Consider the following 19,431-nt stretch of genomic DNA (forward strand, 5'->3'; position numbering starts at 1 on the left):
AAGTACCCACGTGTGTTGACAACAAAGGCTGGTTGGTGTTTATTACAGGTGCTGGTCATTTAATTAGAATATTACTAAAAGCTGTTTTATTTCACATTTTAATTCATTACACAGAATGAAATATTTCAAATGTTTATTTCTTTTAACTGTGATGGTTATAACTGAGAACCAATGAAAACCTCAAATTCAGAAATGAACTTAGTGTAATGGATAGGCACTTTTTTAATGAAATTAGTAAAATGGATAAACATTTTGACGATATTCTAATTATGTGACCCGCACCTGTATGTATCTACAGAATGAAAAGTGTCAATGAACCAACACAATAAAAAATCAATAATTATTTACTGTTTTAAAAATGACTTTCAATACATTGTTCATGAAGGTTTGAAATATAACTAACTGGCATTACCACCAATGGGTCGTAATGTTAACTGAGCTCATGTTTGAACTGAGCGGTGTCGACTTTTCGTTGCTTGGAGAAGCAGGACTCCAGCCAGGCCTTCTGCACGGGGACGGCCTGCGTGTGCCGAGAGACGAGGTCCTGGAGCTCCTGATTCAGACAATTAAAATGAATTTGTTACTAGGGTTTTGTGCTCAAAGCTTTTCAGCTGCCTAAATCTCCTACAACCTGTACAGTTCATAATAAAGGAAGCTATGTTAGTATGTATGGTTAAGCTGACACTAACTTGCATGTGGATGCTGGCCTCCAGATCTGCAACTATGTGGGTGACCTCCGGACTCATGATCTCCTCCTCATCTCCATCATAAGTGCGCAGCAGCTAAGGAGTGGTGTCTTTTTTGCACTGTGGTTCTTAATTGCTCAAGGTGTGAACTCACAGGAAATCAGAAATGTTGCCTTGGGAGCGTTTATAAGAAAAAACTGCCAGCTGAAAAGGATATGTGATAAGGTAGCGGGACAGCGTCTTCCTCTCTGATGCAGGCAGGTTGTAGAAAAACACCCGGACTCCTTTCATGAAACTGGGTAGTCCTGCTGAGCCCGGGACGTCCGCTTCGGCCTCATCCGTTGGCCCGTCGAAGCCACGCGTGTGTATTTCAGGCGAGGAGGCTGACATTAAAGCCGCAGAGGGAGACGCCTGAGGCGAAGCTCTGTTCTTGCCAGTTCTGCTGTGATAATATCTGTCGGGCTGTTTTAGGGAGAATATCTCAAGTCCTTCACATAAAGACATCCTGATGATCACGGGTGTTTAGGCTTTAGCTGTGGAAAAGGATACATGAACGTGGGGATGCCTCTGGAGGCCAGATGCTTCCTGATGAGCCTCTCTGTGCCGTACCAGTTGAAGCCTTTGGTGGAGTGCCCGATGCGGGGGAGATGAACACTGGCTTTGTGGGGGAAACGTCAAGACACAACCTGTCAACAATCTGCCTTTGTACTAACTGAATGAAGTAACGTACACCATGTCTGTCTGGTCAGTCAAGTCAAACTATTCATACATTGCATCAGGTTCATGTGAGTTTTAGTGATTATCATGTGGTAAATGCACTGTTTTACAGTTACTTTAAAAAGGAATTTGTGTATTTTCAAGCATTTTGAGAAGACGGTTGAGTTTTTGACAAAGAGCTTGAACCTTCAGAGTTCGGCCGTACCTTTCTGTCTCTTTGCTGCAGCATGAATCTTCTGCAGACCTTCATCCAGAGCAGTGAGGAGGATCCCAGACAGGTTGTTGGCTTTGTCTCTTTGCTGCGCCACTATCAAGGCCAACTGATGTAACAGGAAACAGGTTAACACAGGTTTAGGCCCTTCATCTTCTGCAGTGTTTATCAGATGCTGCTTTGCCGCAACTTCACAATTCCATCACCGCGCGTAAACCCAGAGCTGGTTTATCTCACTGCTGATCACTACTAGAGCAAACGATCAGCGTGGCAGCAGTCACCTGCTTCTTCGTCTGTATTGGTGTATTTTAAGCACAACGTACCTGATCTTTGCCAACTAATCTGGACTGTTTGTCATCAATGGGGAAGAGCAGCACATTTCCAATGTCCAGATCTAAAATAAACATTTGGATGAAAGCGTATAATCAAGGGGACTCTTCGTCAAATGTAACAGATAATCAGTTTTAAAATTATGCTGCTACTTGTTGAAATCTATAGATAACCATACCTTTCATCTTGCCAGCCAACTCATACTGCTTTCGTGGCTCATCTGATCTTACCTCCAAAGCAGTAAAAAGACCTCCCCTTCCCCAGCGACCTGAATCATCTGCACACAACAACAACCAATTTCAAATGGTCATCATGCAATAGACACTGTGAGATAGTTTAAACGTCCTACCAACACAGTGGACAATGATAGCATCTTCTTGAGCAGCATGCGGGTGGGTGACGTCCCCAAGGACATAGTGGATAGCTGTGGCGTCAGAGTCTGTGGAGCACACACTACCATCCTCCTCCTCATCATCATCTTCATCTTCACTGGCCACAGATTGGAGGCACTTTGATATATATTTGCAGGATGCCCACCACGCCAATCTGCAAAAAAAAACTATGTTAGACCATATTTGTGTTAGCTGGTAAAAACTCTTTACAGAAACTAACTTTTTCTTATATTTTTGCTCCTGCTGTTTCTTCTTCAAGTCCTCCTGGATCCTGGCTCTCTTGGCTGCAGCCTCTTCTCTCCTTTGTCGCCTTAGCTTGAGTTCAGCGTCTGTGAGAGGTTTCCTCTTTCTCACCTGGATCCCCAGACCGACGGTCAGTGAAACCTGGGTGCAAACACCACACATTACATTTTACATTTAGCCAGATTTTTAGTCAACTGGTCTTAAATTCCTCTAAACGATATGCAGCACATACAGCCAGTGTAGTTATAAGGTCATCAATAAATCAGAAGCTATTTCACAACAATCATGTAAACTGCATCTGCAGAGGTTTTTAGAGTGCAAACACCACAGAGCTTTTGTTGTACTTACACAATCACTGACACATACCCCAGATTTCTAGAAATTGTTTGTGGTTGCTCACAACACTACTAATAAACCCTCCCTGTGGGAAAAAAACACAACTACAACATGCTGTGACAGCCTGAGTCTGCTTTCAGGCAAAGTGCAGCGTGGTAAAACTGCGGTGGAAACAAAAAAAATACCCACAAGGCTACTTGATCAAAAGTATGTTAACCTTATTTAACTTTATTAATTAGACACTAATTCGTGACACAATGTTATGTCAAACATTACAACCTTCCCTACACTTTCAGACTGTGTATGTGCTGGAACCCTGAACATATCTACACATCAGTCAGATGCACATGAAAACTGACGAAAAAATGACTGAATCTGACTTTTTTTTCTACCTCATTTTCCTGTCTGAAATGAAGAGGCAGCTTAGTACTGCCTCTGTTTTCTCTACAGCATAGAGGTCTTACTCCAGCTTTGTGGCGCAGAGCTCGTCCCTCTCCCGTTGCTTTCTGAAACTCAGCCAGCTGCTCTTCCAACAGAAGATCGAAGCTCTTCTCGTCACCAGCGCTCGGATTCTTACTGTAGTCTTTCCCCTCAAAGACGTACATGTGATCTAAAGGATGAAAAACAAATAGTTACTGGTATTTACACTTATCGTGGGGTATTAGTCGGATCAGACGCAACATTTAATCCATCGGGCTGTGTGAATATTGTGGTCAGTCGTGAGTATAACAATGTTATGTAATGTTAACATAATAATGAGACTGTCAATCTGACATTAACCTCAAACACAGTGAAGAACTGAACTGACAACTTTGTACACACAAAAAAAGGTTTCATATTTTAAAGTGGTCACTGGGTAGTAGGACATACTCTGCCCATCCGAGTCAAAGCTGGCCTCTTCCTCCTCGTCTATCGTTTGTGACGTTAACTCATCCACCCACTGACCGTCACGTGACAGACCAAGGATATTCTCCAGTTTCACATCCTGTACTGTGCTCTCTTCCGATGACAACAGCTTATCTACCCCAAATTTCAAGATCTCGCTGAGCTGTGTGAGACAGGAAATATGAGTGATGAGAAAAAGCAGTGAAAACAATAAGAGAGGAGGTTTGATACATAAAGGTGAACACAGGAAATGCAAGATTCAAAGTATACAAGTTATTTGTTTGATTAAAACCTGGAGTCCAGCAGCGGCTGACTGAGCTTGGTCCAGCAAAGAGAAGCGACCTTCTTCAATAATAGTGTTGGTGAGATGCAGCTTGGATACTGCACGAGAGTACATGATCTCCTCTACAGTGTCTCTTGCCAGAAGCCGGATCACTTTTACAGGCCTGTGACAGTAAAGAGAACTAGGTGCTAACTTGCATCAAGGTGTATGGGAACATATGCAAACGTGGCTCGTTTTTTCATCTTGGCTTAGCAAGGCTGAGAGTCAAATACTACAGTGTACAGTTTGAATAATCTTTCATACATATCACCTGTTCTGACCAATGCGATGGCAACGAGCAGCAGCCTGCAAGTCATTTTGAGGGTTGAAGTCACTATCCACAAAAATCACAGTGTCAGCAGCTGTGAGGTTCATGCCCACGCCCCCTGCAAACACACGCCATTAGAAAGCTAGCGTTCAAAGCTTAAAACACTGCATTTATTTACAACTAGGTGTAATTGTGCGTGTATGCAGCTTACTGATACACACAGAACGTGATCAGATGTAATAGGAAATGAGTATTCGCTCTTCCTTCTTTCAGTGTGCGTGAAGACACAGCGAATCATCCTGTTCCATCTCTTATCTCACCGTAATCAGTCCCCTGTGCTCTCTATGCAAGTTCTCTGAACCCTGCTATAGATTTGGATATGCAGGAAGATTGCAACTCAGACAATGCTGACTATTTGAAAACAGGATCTTAAAATATACCTACTACAGTGTTCAATGCCGATAGAAGAGCAAATGCTAGTGTAAAAAGCTAAGGATCAATCAAGTATTCTGCCCATTATACAAAGCAATGTGATCATTATGGGAAACAGGTCAAGTTAATTCCGATAGTGCTCATAACTAGGACACAGTTTGCTTTCCTGTCCACACTCTAGTTTTTTTATTACCTGCTTTAGTGCTGAGTAGAAAGACAAATATATCTTTGCTGCTGAAGTTCTTGACGGCTAGATTTCGTTCTTCCCCTCGCACAGACCCATCCAGACGTTCATAGCTATATCCTGACAAAAAAGCTCCATTATGTAAATTCTTTTGGTGAAAAAATACATGTATTATATATATATATATATATATATTTTAAGGCTTTGAACTCTTTCAAGAGCTTGTCAACTCCTTCGTTTACCTCTGTACTCCATGTAATCCTGAAGAATGTCCAGCATCCTTGTCATCTGAGAGAACAGCAGAATACGATGGCCCCTTCACCCACAAACAGGATGAGAGAAATATAGTAAGACATGGTTTCCGTGGGCACAGTTAAGTTTCTCGAGTACTCACTACAGCAATAAAATGGTCCATGTAGGATGAAAGTTCCTAGTACATTGTTGTAAAAGCAGTCACACTATGTGTGGTCTGCCACCAGATGGTGCCAAATAACAAGCAGAGTGCCTTAACTCTTTGTGCAGGTAGGCCAGGATGCTATCAAGAAGGCAAAGTTTCCCACTGGCTTGGATAAGATGCTCCCCAATCTCAAAAGGCTCTGGCTCCACCCCTGACCAAGGAACAGGGAAACATGTGAACATGTCTATGTAAAGTCCTACCATGCTGGAACCTGCTAAGATAGGTCCTTAGGAGCATCTTACCATCAAACAGGTATGGGTGGTCGACACACTTTCGCAGGTTCATCAAGACGTTTAGCAGCCGGGACCTGTTTCCATGTTCATTTCCAAAAGCATCTGAATACAGAGATTCAGTAGATGTGACTCTACAGCCATAACTTTTAATTCTGACCTTTTTGTCAGATCTTTGTATTATTTTGTTCCTGACAAACTCACGTGCATGCATAAATTTTAATTTTGAGCGGTGAGTAGAAAAACTCCTAAACATCTCAGTTATGTTCCACTCATCACTCACCCAGATCCTTCATCAGAGCAGCTTTGTAGTATTTCTTCTGCAGGGCTGACATGCCGTGATACACCAGCAGCTCAGTTTTCTTGGGCAGATCGACAGCCACTTCTGATTTGACCCTACGGAGCAGGAAAGGCTCCAAAACACTCTGGAGCTCAGTAGCTGGAAACACGGCGCAGACGAGAAGCAGACAACAGCAAGTCAATAGAATTTACCAAGTTGTGGTTTATGTAATATTTGATGACATGTCTCATACCAAGAGCAGGTTGATTTTGGACATCTGAATAAGAGCTGACAAATTCATCTGCTCCATCAGCTGTAAAGATACTGGGCTGAATGAAGCTCAACAGGGAGTAGAGCTCCTGTAGGTTGTTCTGTATTGGTGTGCCGGTCAAAAGGACTCGAAAACCCAGTGAAAACTACACAAAAAACAGGCGAGAGATGAAGACAGTGGTAACAGGTGCGGTAAAGATCAGGTCTTACATTAGGTGCAGGGACGTACCTCTCTCAAAGTTTTGTGCAGTAATGAGTTCTGATTCTTTAGCCTGTGAGCCTCATCTACTACAAGCACCTTCCACTTCAACCTGAAGGACAGAACAAGTCAGCGAGTCAATGCTTGCTGTATTTAGACTTCCCTTGTTATGTCCATATCCCAAATTTGTGTCAAAGATCAACAAGTATGATTACATGTATATGTAGTTGTGGTTACACTCACCTCTTCAAGAATGACGCATCTTTGAGACACAGCTGAAAAGGAGAATTTAAAAAGACCACGTCATTTCCAACACACATACAAGTTTTCTCGTTTCTATAAATGATACTTGCAGACCTCATATGTAGTGAGCAGAACATGGAAGTCACACGTCTTCCTTTCCCTCTGGATCTCAGCACGTCTCTCCTTGTCACCGTAGTAACACAGCACAGTCAGAGAAGGAGCAAAGCTGTAACCACATGGAATACAAGATTTTATACTGGTAGTATATTATTAATGGAGATTACGTTACATATTTAAATAGGAATGTATTTATTTATCATGTTTTGTAACTGTTTCATGTGATTGAATTGTTACAGATGAATAAGGAACATGTTTCAGTGCTTGATTATTTTGTTTTACGTTTTTTATATAGGAAACCAATATGTGTGCTGGTACCGTTCTAACTCTGTCCTCCAGTTCTCCATAACCGACAGTGGGCTCAGAACTAAAAATGGACCTTTCTTCCCGAGAGCTCCTGACATGTGCACCAGCAGACAGATCGTCTGAATGAAAAACCCAGCATTAGCAGTTTTCAAGAATTCTTATACAGTATTTAGTCCTGAAGCATTTATACTCAGGTATGATTTTTAATGCATGCAGGCAAAAACATTGCAAATGTAAGTGCAACCAGACATCCATCCACTTATCCTGCGGGGGTTTCTAAAAGGAATCACAAAGGGGACACGTGCAACTCCAAGTCTTACGGCTGACACACCTGGCAGGTTTTTCCCAGGCCCATCTCATCCCCTAAGATGCACCCCTGCTGGACCGTGAGGCACTGAGTGAACCACTGCACCCCATCCAGCTGGTAGGGTCTCAGTTGGATCCCTAAGGAGTCAAGAGTCGTTCAGAGGAAGTAGCCAAATACGACGCCACAACAACATTATAGTCGCAGCGAGATAACGTTCAATTGGTTGAAGATGGTCTAATGCAGTGGTGGTTAAAGTTAGCTGAACAAATGAAGAGACCACTCAAAGTTTGAATTTACGGACGTTTACGAGCGAGTGAAGCGCCTTCGTGTTTACCTCTTAGACCCCATTTGTGCAAGTCGCTCTGACTGACTGACGTCTTCTTTTTCTCTGCTATGCTGTTTTTTATTTTGAGCAAAATCTCCGTCATGTTTTCAAAGCAAATGATCTAAAACAAACTTAAACGCACGAGCTATTTTAGCGCGGTCCTGTTTGTTTGTATTGTCCTACCGAACTTCCTGGTTTGGTCACGTGACGCTGGGAATTGGCGCGTGGTTCTGTTGCTAAAGTTTTTTCTTTTTTACCTAATCGGTAATATATGTATGTAACTGATCTAAGAACGGGAAATAATGCAGGAGAAAGAAAATATAAAAAAAGTCGTACAGTTAATATTTAAAATAAATGCTATACATTTTATGATTCAACATTTAGGCTTTTTTAGGCATGTGTGTGTTGATTCAAACATTTCTGAATCACTGACAAAAACAATATTTCAGTCAAATAAGGCTGAACAGCATTCACAGTATTGTTATTTGAATCTTTATTATATTTATCATCATTGAATCGTGGACAAAGATCTACACATGTACACATGCCAGCAGCCACAACACAATTTCAGTAATGCACCTTAAACTAAATTGAGCTATGAAAGATTATCTCTATTTGCAAAACCAGGATAAGGAGATACAGCTAAGCTGGTTGTAACTGGGATAAGTGTGCAATGACAGTAGCTATGGAGTAAGATTTTTTATTTTTAGGTAGGTCAAGCCGGGGTAAAGGCCTGTACCAATGCCAGGCGTTGAATTTTGACTGGAAGTTTTTGCCAGAATGAATGAATGAATGAATATACACCTGTTGACATCTGTTGATACTGATCACTTAAAAAATGTATATCTTAATTATTTAAATATTATGATTGCATTAATACATATCAGTAAAAATAACCATGTCCTTTGTTTGCAACAATTAAACATGTATTTATTACATATAATTATACACATATGTGCCAATATGCATTAAAACTGAAATAATCAACACATAACCAATATTAATCAGATAAAAGAAATACAGAGGAGCTGTAAAGCAAAAAGACCCTAAAGGTTTTGCAGCTTCAGTAAGAGACCTGCCCCACACGTCCATCCAGCTGTCGGCGCTAACATATGCATTTAGACACCAACTTCAGAATCGCCTCCCTGGGAAATGAATGACACAGATCAGACATGCAGGCATTTCACTGAAAGGGTTTATGCAGCTGATTTGAATAAACTCTTTGAAAATCACAAACCTCACACACGGGATGTACGACAGGCTGTACCTGGAAACAAAACGCATCTGTGTCACAAAGCAATATCTGATCGGTTGACATGTAACACGAAACACGACTCACCAAGTAAATGCCAAGATTTGCAGGATGCAAAATAACAAAGCAAGTCCAAAGTTCTTCCACTGGACAAATAAATAGAAAGACTAGATCAAAAACGCACTTCATGTACAGAATCATGTAGAATGAGCCTTTAAACAATCAAAGCTGGTGTCTGTTTGTTAAGCTACTCACCCAGAATGCAGCACAGAGAGTCAAGACAAGGCAGGTCTGAAGCAATGAATGGGCCACATGGTTAAAAAAAACAAAAACAAACAATGCAGGAAATTCTACTGTTTGAATCAACACCGGTGTAGTTTTAGTTTTGAATCCAACTGAGCTGAGTTTTCCTCGTGCAGACATAAAGGAAGTAAAGTTGTGAACTTACGATCATAATAGTTGTGGCCAGTGCTCTTGTTTTATCACACATCCTTTTCAACTGCTTCATCGGCCCCATCAGAAACATGGTGCTGTTGGACGAGGTCAGAAGTCAAAATAATGCCCACTAACCTAAAATAGTCCATATTTAGAGTTGCTCATATAACAACACTGCTGTGGACACACACCTTCCTAAAGTGCATATGTTTCCAAAAGTGTAAAAGACAATGAAGAGAGTGAGGCCGATCTTGGGCAGGAAGAGCATACATATACCCTGCAACACACAACAGCACATGCTAGCAATTAAGGTAGGAGTGTGACGTCACTCAGGTACGTCTACAACATTCCTCAAAGCAAGAAGAACCAGAAAGGCCACGCGAGCTCCACCTGGGCTCTTCCTCATCCTGTGGCACACAACACAAGTCGCCCATGTAATAATAATTAGCACAGGACCTTACCAAGATGGTGCACACGCCCCCCACCACGAAACAGCCCACGAAGCCCTTCACGCGTGTGGCCCAGCTCAGAGAGGAGGCTTCATTGACAGTCTGCAGTCAGTCACACACACACACACACACACACACATTCAGTCATCAGCGTCTTCACAAACATCACACGTTAACGAATAAGGGTTTACGTTTCTCTTTGCTTTTACCTGTAAAACGGTCCGGTCGTCTCTGCGCGACTCCTCGCCACTTAAAACCGATTTTAATTTATCCATCGCTCAGGATCATTAAGGTATTAATAATTGAGGTGACTGAAGCCTGTTGACTCCAAAAAGGGAAGAGTCGCCGGTTTCCTCCAGTCGGCGAGGCTGAGGAACGTCACCTCACCTGGTCAGGTCTGACTAATAACCTGCGGAGTGACGGAGCTCTCTGCGCATGAACGCGGGTAAAGTTGACCACATTTTAAAAAGATTATTGTATTAGATCTGTTTTTTTTCCTTAGCGTTGGTAATAATATTACGTCATCGGTAATTTAAGAAACAGCATTAATTGAATTGTTGTTAAATATCAATTTATTTAGTAATGCTTAATATTGCATCAAAAAGGCAACACTTTATTCCATAAGCCCCGCACAATGAATACAACTAATGGGACAACGTGTAAAATGTAAATAAAACGATGTAATAATTTTAAAACCATACTTTATTTAGAACATAAAAAGCATATCAGATGTTGAGACTGAGACATTTTTACATTTCAGCAATTTTTTCTTGTGTATATGATAAGATCCCACCATCTGCAGTTAGATTAGTTATATCGTCAAACGTTTTCACCTTCAGGAGGCCTGTCGTGCATAAGGGACCAGGCTAGATGCATGAGAGCTAGAGGATTATTTTCCATGAAATAGTCAAATGTCTCAGTTCCAATCTGATATGTTTATGTTTTGTTGTAAATAGAATATGAGTTCATGAGACTCTGTCTGATCCTAAATATTTATTTTCTTTTTACACTTCAACACCATCTTTTGGCTCATAAATATAACACTTACAGTCACTTTACGTTCCATATAAAATAGAGATGCCGTGTATTGTCATTCTGTGTATTGAGGACTGTCTAAATGATGTATATGCATGACAACTTATCAATGCAATAAGTCCTTAAGGCACAGTTAGTAAATTCTACATAAAACAACAACAACATAGTTTGTATTGATGTCAAATAGTAAAATCCAAACAATCTAAGCAATCTTCAAACCCTTTGGTATTCAGTTTAACTCAGCATACTGTATGTGACTCAACGCACGAGTAGAAACAAACTGTTTTAAAAAAGCACAATACTTTCAAGTAACATATAAAGTGATGATGACTGTTTGATGGCAGTACCAAACGTAGAAACGAGAGGAAACGCATGTCACAAAAACCTTAGTTCACGTTCATATCACGTGTGCAAATTAATAATCGAAGAGTAATATGGCAGACTATATGCAAACACTGAACCACAGCTAAACAAATAGCAATAAAAGTAAGGCTAGAGGGAAATACGGCTGATTAAGGCAGAGGTAGAGATAAAGCATTCAGACCCTCCTGTTACTGGGGTCTCCATGCTTCGCCTTTGGTCGCACCACAACTGGAACTGAAGACAATGTTTCCTGTGATTTAAGTGTCACAATGTAAGCGGATAACAGTCCTCTTTACAAAGTCTCATCCTCTGACTCCGGGTCCCTCTCTCTGGGCTTCAGAAGTCCCATTTCCATAGGAGGAGTCCTCTTCAATCTGGAGCGAACCACACTAAAGGGACAACACAACAAACACCACAGTCACACACTCCGCCCGCTGCCATTAGCAGCGCTCCAGATGTTTCTGAGCTTCTCACCAGCTGACGGTGCAATAGAGCACGCCCACGACGAGCATGGCGAAGGCGAGGTGCCACGAGTAACACATGGTGACAAACATGGCATTGTTGTGATCCATCAGGTCCCAGTCCGGGCCTCGGGGAGGGTACAGCACAAAGCCAATCTGCAAGATGTGGGGAGTCGGTCATCATCAAACACTGAGTCACACACAAACCAGTGCAGGTTTACCTGCCAGAACCAGCTGCCCTGCAGGAGGGTGAGGGCGCAGCGGAGCAGCTCCAGGACAATGTTGCCTCGGTGGAAGATCTCCAGGAAGGAGACGAGAGCCCCACCGAAGACGGCATAGAGCAGGAGCTGGTGGACGTGGATGTCCAGCATATTCCTGCCATGGAGGTGGTAGAGGAAGAGAAATCCTGCAAAACGCGGACACAAAAATCAAGGTTGCATCCTAATGAATGCAGGACGGGAACTGATTTCTCATTTTTTACCTTCGTTAAAGAAGGCGAGCGCCAGCATCAGCCGGTCCAGCGCCAGCGGCGCCGTCTCCGTGGCGTGGATGACCAGCGACACCATCCCAGCCAGGCCGAAGAACAGGTACATGGTGGCGTGCTGCCAGTTGTGCAGCTGCTCCCAGTGCTTCTCTGCAAAGTCGTACAGGTGGAGCCTGGGCCCGCCCGCCGCGAACTGCTCCGCCAGCATCCCTGAGGAACAGGCCACAGGAGGCGTTCAGGGCCTCCCACCGACACGGCGGACGCCGGGGGGGGGGGGCGAGCTCTTACCCACGAGGGAGAAGAAGACGATGACGGCGCTCTCAGCCGTCTCCAGGCGGCGCTGCGAGGCCCTGCTGGCCAGACGGGTCGAGCCCACGCTCTTGTTCCTGCGGGTAGCGTGCCACAGCGAGTGCTTCCCCGTCCACCAGATCCCAGCTATGAAGAAGAAGCAGCCAGGGAGGACATGTCCCTTGAAGCTGCCCATGACTCACGACGCCTTAATCAGAAAACATGGGTTATGCTCACTTCCTCCTCGTCCTATCGGGTTCCTTCAGCCACAGCATTTTTCACATGAAGAAATAGGCAATAGGAAAAGTGCCTGTCATTAACTTAAACAGCATAAACAGACGTAATTAGTGTGTGTTGGTGCCAGCCCCTCATTTAACAGACAGAAGTGTCTAGACAGTAAAACATGATCACGATCACACTGTAACTCCACTTGTTAATGATAGAACGCAGTATGAGGTGAGTGTTTGTGTGGCTGGGCTCTCCTTTGTGATGGAGATGAACATTCTCCCCATCAACAAAGGCATTCATTTCAGGGAGGACACTCAATGCAAACATGCTGGTTGTGATGTTAGACTGAGCTCATCTGTGCCAAACAGCCCTTTGTGTGAACATCCTCTCCAGACCCAGGAAAGCACGTCTGTCGCCATAGCAATCGCCCAAATGCTGCTGGGACACGGCCCAGTGTTTGATGAATTTACTCACTGGATTTAGTGGTCACGCACTTTAACATGGGAAATATTTCACAAAATAAATACACAACTAATTCCATTCATGAGTGTAAAGTAGCTATCATTATTACTATTATCACACCCAAGTAAAAACTTGTAGTACAGAATCAAAAGCGTTGAATATAGGAAACGTCGGGTGAGATGTAAGTATGAAACAACATCTACCTCTGAATGAATAATCGACAAATACAAGAAGCTGCCACACAAGAAAGCAGAAAAGCTACGTGCTACACAGAGGCCAAACATTTTGTTTTTTTGTACATTTTGTTGTTTCAGTGCATCAGTAAAAGGTTGCAATCAAACTCGGTGGAGATTTTGTCTTTGTTCTGTTGGAAAACAAATGTAAACATTTTGTTTGAGGTCAAATTCATGGAAAATGGTTGATTTCATAACGAAGGCTGTTTTGCTTTAGCTTCACCGGATCAGAGACGTGAGACGTGTCGGTCTCCACCACCGTCATCAAAGCAGCAGATAAAGGGACTTGAATCGATGCCAGGATGAACTGAAGCTCTGTGAACCAACGCGTTACTGAGACTGCTGCTATATTTAATGTATCATGTGTGCATCTATAGACAGTCTGAACATACAATAACACTTTAACACTTTTTATGCAAGTATTGTGTGTATCGTATCACTTGTTATGGCTTATTCCTCTACATGATATTTGTGTTTTTATGAAATGACATGGAAAGAAAAACGTCTGAGATCCTTGAAAAGATTAAGTCCAAAAACTACCTAAATCTCCCGGTATATGTATAGATTTTAGTGTAATAGACTTCATCTCTACCCGAGAGCAAGTTTTAATTAAGAAATAAGTGTAAAGCCAGATCCAGAATACGTGTAAAAAAAAGAAAAAAGACACACACTTGTCTTCTACTTTCTGACTTTTCTTCTTTGAGAGACAGGACGCACGCTATTAAGTTAAGTGCTGAACATACACAAAGGTGTAAAGTTAGTCTGGGGGTGAGTCAAATATTGTAATTTAAATGACTGTGTATGAAAATGAACATTTTAGGAATCATTTTACTAAATTAACAGCATCAAGAAAACGATGGGACCTTACCAAAGTAAAATCCGTTACACTCGACCAGGAAACTCAAAGTATCCTCATTCTCTCCTTACACGGGTCATTTCATAGTATTGGATGATAAAATGTTCCGTTACACAAAAACAACATCTGCCCTCTCCTCAGAACATCGGGTCCCAGGTCTTAGGTCCAGACCCGTTCTTTTCCCACAGCCTTATTTTCCCAAAATTCCCGACTCCAGACAGCCCGACTTAACACACGACCCCATTGGACGACGGGGCGCAGCTGGCGTCACCTTTTCGCGCTCTCATTGGCTGAGACTCACGTCAGTCTCAGGTGTCCACGTGTGCACTTTCACTCCGCCTGCTCTACTCGGTTCCTCCCTGTTCGGGGTAAACCGGCTCGATTTTCCACAAGGATCCGGGTCCCGGACGTCGCCTTTAGCACGTACACAGAGTCTGAGGACTTCTGAGGTTTGGGAGAAATGTCTGGACCCGGAACAGAGAGTTAGTCTGAGTTAGGTTTGAAAGAAGTGTAATTCATACATCTGGGATTTATGAGGCAAAAAAATCACAGATGTGCTATAATGTAGGGCCAATTACGGGGAGCATCACACTAATGTCAAACATATCATTCATGCTAATAATTCCTCAATGAAGATTATTTCAGTTAATTCATCATTTTAAACTATCCTATGGTCTCTGGATTGTAATATCTATTCTGAGTTCATGTCAATGTTATTAGTCAAGTTATTAGTCAAGTGGGTAAGAAATGCTCATCACATCACCTCCCACTTATGATTCCAAATGGGAGAGCTGAGGAATTTGTGACCGCTGTGGTATCTCTCACCAGCAGGAAGAACTACAGTAGGAACATGAGTGTAATAAATATGAATCCAATCATTATCCAAGCTACAGTATTCTTGTAAGTACTTATAATATTTGTTTATATGGACTTACTCAATTGTAACATATTGTATGTAAAATATAAAATAATAATATACTGGAATAGGTCTGATCATCCTTATGTCATGTTCTCTTTTGTTAATCATTAGAATAAAAATTTCCCAAGCAAAAGAGTAGCACAGATAGGAGCATATGCAAAATGAGGCAGACACGTTGTTACAGTTCACTTTTTACTATTCAGATTTTTGAATACTAATGCAGGTTCAAAACTTACTGTCAGATTAGAGCAGCTACACATCCAGAAGCATACTATATAATTGTATAGATAAAGGCAAAAATATATTGTATATAACTTGATAAGTTTTTCCAAATTGTATATATATATACTTAGTTACTTAATTATTACCAGGACAGTGACCTCTAGTATTTGCACATTTTAACACAACCATCATTACAATTATTATTAATAAAAGAGGTACTATACAGATATGCTCACATATATTCTTTATTAGTTTCACAGTAACAAATATTTTAAAAATGTCAGCACAACAACGCAAATTCATTCAAGCACCAGTACCATAAACGCCTACATTAGTTGTCTTTATTATATATATATATATATATAATAATTATTTTTCTTTTATATATTATATAAACACTCCCCATATATTTGAGGCTTTTCTCAGATCACGCACCAGACCTTAAATCATGCTCATTACAGCACGTGAGGAAATCCCGATTCAAACCTACACCTGCAACTCCTCTTCCCCAGACTGATATCAGCGATGCCTCCTCAGGGAGAGCTGCCGACGGGGCGCGTGCTGCTCCTTCTCCGTGCAGATGGGCCCGTCTGCAGACCTCCTCCTCTCGTCTGAGGGCCTTCTGACCTGCCAGGCCGCAGCCTCGCTGCTGCTGCGGGGCCGGCTCTGCTCCAGCCTGCACGCCGCCTTCTGCAGCCGCCCGTTGGAGACATTATGGTCAGTGTCACTGTGCTGAATGCCTCCACAGAGACACAGTGCAAGTGGAACACGATTGTTGTCATACCACCTCACATCGAGCAGCTCCAGAAATGAGCTGTGTTTGTGGACCTGGCATCAGATAACCGCGTGCTGGGATTCGGTAAATAAGTAAAGACTCAAAGGAGTCGAGGAGACATGCCACAGCTGAATTGGTCTATAAAAGATGTTTACCTCTTTGTGGAAATGATGCGTGCAGTGCAGCTCGTGAACGCCCCCTCCGCTCTTACGCACGTTCTCATTACTGATCAGGCACAACTTGTTGTCACCATTCTGCAGAAGAACAAAATGGATTTGCACATGTGCACAATTTATATCACAGCTGCACAACAGTTACAGCATTTGTGCAACTGTTTGACTACTGTGTATTTAATCAGATTATTCTCAGAGCATTGTCTAAACAATAAATAAGTAATCCATTAAAAGCTGTATAGTAAATTAGCTAGTAAATGAAATATGACCATGCGTGATGAATGTACATAGGTCCATGATCCTCACAAGCTCCTTTATCTTTAAGAGCTTCCTAATGGAATAAACCTAATAAATTGTGAAAGTGCTTGAAATCTAGCTGCATCTACAGTGCGATGGCTCACCAGAGACATGGTCCTCTTCTCACGGAGGTAAAGGAGTTTTCCAAACGACTCTGTGAGCTCTGGGATGGTGCTGATGCGGTTCTCAGGGATGGCTGAATTGGCGCGGCTGTTGTCGTCCGAAGACGCGCGCCGCGCTTTCTGGTGGGGCCAGACCTCCCCCTTCTCCTCCCGTGCCTTGATGTGAGTGGAGGCCACGCCGTGGAACCTGTTCAGCTTCATGGCATCCAGTTGTGACTGAGGATAGGACAGATGAGGATTAAAGGTGTCATTGAGCCACTGATGTGTTTACACCACCCTGTTCTTTGAGCCACAGACGTGCTGCTGAGTAGCTGGTTGACCTCTGACCTTACTGTGGTTGCGGACAAGTCCCTCGTGGTGCTGGATAAAGAAGCTCTCTGTTCCACAGAAAACAGGTCCACGGGTTGTGAAAGAGCCCTGGTATTTGTCAGTCAAGTTCTTTCTCTTTTATTAATAAATAATTTTCCCTGAGAGGCTTTGTTTGTTTGTTTAATCAATACTTTGTAAAGTTAATAAAACCTAACCAGACATCCAGTAACTAGACTCGCAACAAGGCCTGTATTTGTTTAACGCCATCCTGTGACATGTTATAATACAACAGAGCAGAAAGTTTAACAAAAGATGCTGTTTAATCGGTTCTAAAAGCTGTGGGGGGGGGGGGGTTGTTTGTGTTGAAAAGCATCATATGCTGGTGTCTCTGCAGACATTATTGATGTGCAGCTGGTAAAGGGGAATTACAGGTCAGAACACCCATCCCTGTAACGGACCTGTAGGACCTGAAGACCTGCAGAACCTGCACACTGCTCAAAGCAGCACATGAGCAAGAGAGACAGATTCATCTACTGCGTGTTCACTACAATACTTACAGTACATGTTTCTTAGTCTATAATTATAATATAGATATATTTCCTGCACTGGTGTATTTGGTTATTGTGGGAATACACAATGTTTCTATTCAGAAGTTCAGCATAGCTGGAATTTTAAGTGGCTAAATTAAGATGATTACATGTGTGTTGCTGCTCTTTACATGTGTGTGTAACTGCTGATCTAAGCCACACACGCATTCATTAAATATTAGCGTTGCTTACCGCCGTGGGGAGCGACGCTCTTCGATCACAGTGCGTATTCGAAGGCCTCCTGAAACTGCGCTTTCTGTCTCTGGAGTGACCGGCGTCTACTCCGTGACCCCAGTAGCTACTCATCCATTTGGTGAAATTACTGTCGTCGTCCTCGTCATTGTCCATCATGATAGCCGGTAGCAGCCTGAGAGACATGTTGGAGCAGGGATCCTCTTGGTCTGGTCCCAGCCGAGTGGTAAAAGAGTAGAGACACCCTGTGCTGACCTACTAAGCGTCTAACTGGACTGGCTGCCCTACTACACAATGCTGTCCCACAAGGCAGTAATAATTTACTGTTTATATCCCCGTGCTGGAGGCACTGGTAATGCAGTTATGTTATTCTCAGATGTACCAGAAATAATAATAATAATACAAACACGTGAGTCCTCTTGCATCTATTTAACATGAAATAAAATGTAAGCGATGGCAATAAACAAGCAGGCGGGAGTCAGAGAGGCAGCGGGTGGGTGACGTGACCGCTGTTGTTAATGTTTCCATTGCAGTGCTGGGCCTGGGGCAAGCAAGCGAACCTCCAATTTCCCCATACTTTCCACTCACTGAGTACATCAAACCTGTCAATAATTATGGAGTGCCCTGTGTGTGTTCTGTGAGCCTGGGGCTGCTGGAATACAGGACAAAGAGGGAACACATCTTCTCATATCTATTACTGATGCAGCCAATATTAATAATAAAAAGAACAATAGCTTTGAAATTTAGATGAGACATGAATAAACCCTTTCTCCACAAAAATCTAAATGCTTATATTCTGACCTGAACATTGGGCTGAGCTGAAGACCCATATTCGATTGACTCAACGTTTGCGCTTTTAAGATATAATAGAAATTTTATTTTAATGACCCACATACGCAGACTAATTTTATGTAAATGACCTGCAAAGATTTCTATTTTATGAAAATAAAAAATAAACAATGAAAATGATATAATAACTATTTAATCAGACTTTCTCTGGTGCCCTGCAAGAAAAATCTTTCACCTGAAAAATCAACAATATCTGCTGGGTCACCCTGGACAGTATCACTGAACTCTACGCACAACACGTGCAATACACAAGCTTATTGTATCCAGTGTAGTAGTTTGGTGGCAAAATTGATTTTATGGCTTTTAATATGTCAGTGTAAAATTGATTACTTCAGGGCAGCAACGTGTTTTATGCTACCCAAAACTAAGGCTGGATAATGGTTACACATTTTGGCAGTTTAGCATGAAAGAAATTATGCATTATAAACATTTTACATTACCACAGTGCTGTCCTACTACAAATTATTTCGGACAGATTTTTTTGCAACATGCTTTGGAGTCCTGCATGTCCTTGAATTTCAGCCCAGAACATTAGTCAATAATGGTCTGTCTTACAGCAAATACGGGTTAAAAGTGGCTGATAGCAATGCCTTTAGTTTGGTCCAAACAGACCATCCACTGACCCTGTGACATGGGACAGAGAAGACGCTGAAGTGGGCAACGAAACAAGTGCAAACATACGCACACACACACACACACA

General features: G+C 42.3%; 4 protein-coding genes across 5 annotated transcripts; all 4 read right to left on the reverse strand.

Annotated features, from left to right (window-relative positions):
* Window positions 1-328: 328 nt before the first annotated feature.
* Window positions 329-7,945, reverse strand: chd1l (chromodomain helicase DNA binding protein 1-like). The gene is made up of 25 exons (XM_029148593.3): window positions 7,750-7,945; window positions 7,440-7,552; window positions 7,121-7,227; window positions 6,800-6,911; window positions 6,686-6,717; window positions 6,473-6,554; window positions 6,227-6,389; window positions 5,977-6,132; window positions 5,706-5,798; window positions 5,518-5,614; window positions 5,249-5,322; window positions 5,016-5,126; window positions 4,394-4,508; window positions 4,093-4,246; window positions 3,786-3,963; window positions 3,380-3,525; window positions 2,557-2,720; window positions 2,294-2,490; window positions 2,123-2,221; window positions 1,938-2,008; window positions 1,609-1,723; window positions 1,236-1,344; window positions 904-1,140; window positions 690-771; window positions 329-553 (listed from the first exon to the last, which is right to left on the reverse strand). The coding sequence occupies exons 1-25, from the start codon at window positions 7,841-7,843 to the stop codon at window positions 431-433; spliced, it is 3,024 nt and encodes a 1,007-aa protein (XP_029004426.1). The 5' UTR covers window positions 7,844-7,945; the 3' UTR covers window positions 329-430.
* A 271-nt stretch (window positions 7,946-8,216) lies between these two features.
* Window positions 8,217-10,290, reverse strand: sft2d2a (SFT2 domain containing 2a). Its single transcript, XM_029148958.3, has 8 exons — window positions 10,086-10,290; window positions 9,889-9,978; window positions 9,619-9,704; window positions 9,441-9,522; window positions 9,248-9,283; window positions 9,080-9,138; window positions 8,978-9,007; window positions 8,217-8,885 (listed from the first exon to the last, which is right to left on the reverse strand). The coding sequence occupies exons 1-8, from the start codon at window positions 10,149-10,151 to the stop codon at window positions 8,846-8,848; spliced, it is 489 nt and encodes a 162-aa protein (XP_029004791.1). The 5' UTR covers window positions 10,152-10,290; the 3' UTR covers window positions 8,217-8,845.
* Window positions 10,291-10,430: 140 nt separating this feature from the next.
* On the reverse strand, window positions 10,431-14,505 carry tmem45a (transmembrane protein 45a). 2 transcript variants are annotated; one of them, XM_029148956.3, is made up of 6 exons: window positions 14,299-14,505; window positions 12,508-12,715; window positions 12,217-12,429; window positions 11,957-12,141; window positions 11,749-11,891; window positions 10,431-11,663 (listed from the first exon to the last, which is right to left on the reverse strand). In XM_029148956.3, exons 2-6 carry the CDS (start codon window positions 12,701-12,703, stop codon window positions 11,567-11,569), a joined length of 834 nt encoding a protein of 277 aa, XP_029004789.1. In that variant the 5' UTR covers window positions 12,704-12,715; window positions 14,299-14,505; the 3' UTR covers window positions 10,431-11,566. The 2 variants fall into 2 exon arrangements, with proteins under 2 accessions (XP_029004789.1, XP_029004790.1); XM_029148957.3 differs by having other exon boundaries at window positions 12,508-12,767.
* An 869-nt stretch (window positions 14,506-15,374) lies between these two features.
* lnp1 (leukemia NUP98 fusion partner 1) lies at window positions 15,375-18,885 on the reverse strand. The gene is made up of 4 exons (XM_029147562.3): window positions 17,883-18,885; window positions 16,777-17,010; window positions 16,358-16,456; window positions 15,375-16,117 (listed from the first exon to the last, which is right to left on the reverse strand). The coding sequence occupies exons 1-4, from the start codon at window positions 18,066-18,068 to the stop codon at window positions 15,947-15,949; spliced, it is 690 nt and encodes a 229-aa protein (XP_029003395.1). The 5' UTR covers window positions 18,069-18,885; the 3' UTR covers window positions 15,375-15,946.
* Window positions 18,886-19,431: the final 546 nt, after the last annotated feature.

This window comes from Betta splendens, chromosome 4 (genome assembly GCF_900634795.4).
Source record: "Betta splendens chromosome 4, fBetSpl5.4, whole genome shotgun sequence".
NCBI classification, from domain to species: domain Eukaryota; kingdom Metazoa; phylum Chordata; class Actinopteri; order Anabantiformes; family Osphronemidae; genus Betta; species Betta splendens.

What these genes read in the sequence shown, in the direction of transcription:
- chd1l (XM_029148593.3), bottom strand. Translation starts at nt 7,843, where the DNA reads ATGACGGAGATTTTGCTCAAAATAAAAAACAGCATAGCAGAGAAAAAG. An exon ending in CCACCCATACCTGTTTGATG is followed by an intron (nt 5,615 to 5,705) that starts GTAAGATGCTCC and finishes TTCCTTGGTCAG; the next exon opens with GGGTGGAGCCAGAGCCTTTT. An exon ending in TGCAGCAAAGAGACAGAAAG is followed by an intron (nt 1,345 to 1,608) that starts GTACGGCCGAAC and finishes TCCCCCACAAAG; the next exon opens with CCAGTGTTCATCTCCCCCGC.
- sft2d2a (XM_029148958.3), bottom strand. Translation starts at nt 10,151, where the DNA reads ATGGATAAATTAAAATCGGTTTTAAGTGGCGAGGAGTCGCGCAGAGAC. An exon ending in CTCTCTGTGCTGCATTCTGG is followed by an intron (nt 9,139 to 9,247) that starts GTGAGTAGCTTA and finishes TTATTTGTCCAG; the next exon opens with TGGAAGAACTTTGGACTTGC. An exon ending in CAAATCTTGGCATTTACTTG is followed by an intron (nt 9,008 to 9,079) that starts GTGAGTCGTGTT and finishes TTTTGTTTCCAG; the next exon opens with GTACAGCCTGTCGTACATCC.
- tmem45a (XM_029148956.3), bottom strand. Translation starts at nt 12,703, where the DNA reads ATGGGCAGCTTCAAGGGACATGTCCTCCCTGGCTGCTTCTTCTTCATA. An exon ending in CGTCTTCTTCTCCCTCGTGG is followed by an intron (nt 12,430 to 12,507) that starts GTAAGAGCTCGC and finishes CCTGTTCCTCAG; the next exon opens with GGATGCTGGCGGAGCAGTTC. An exon ending in GCTCGCCTTCTTTAACGAAG is followed by an intron (nt 12,142 to 12,216) that starts GTAAAAAATGAG and finishes CGCGTTTTGCAG; the next exon opens with GATTTCTCTTCCTCTACCAC.
- lnp1 (XM_029147562.3), bottom strand. Translation starts at nt 18,068, where the DNA reads ATGTCTCTCAGGCTGCTACCGGCTATCATGATGGACAATGACGAGGAC. An exon ending in GAGCGTCGCTCCCCACGGCG is followed by an intron (nt 17,011 to 17,882) that starts GTAAGCAACGCT and finishes TCCTATCCTCAG; the next exon opens with TCACAACTGGATGCCATGAA. An exon ending in AGAAGAGGACCATGTCTCTG is followed by an intron (nt 16,457 to 16,776) that starts GTGAGCCATCGC and finishes GTTCTTCTGCAG; the next exon opens with AATGGTGACAACAAGTTGTG.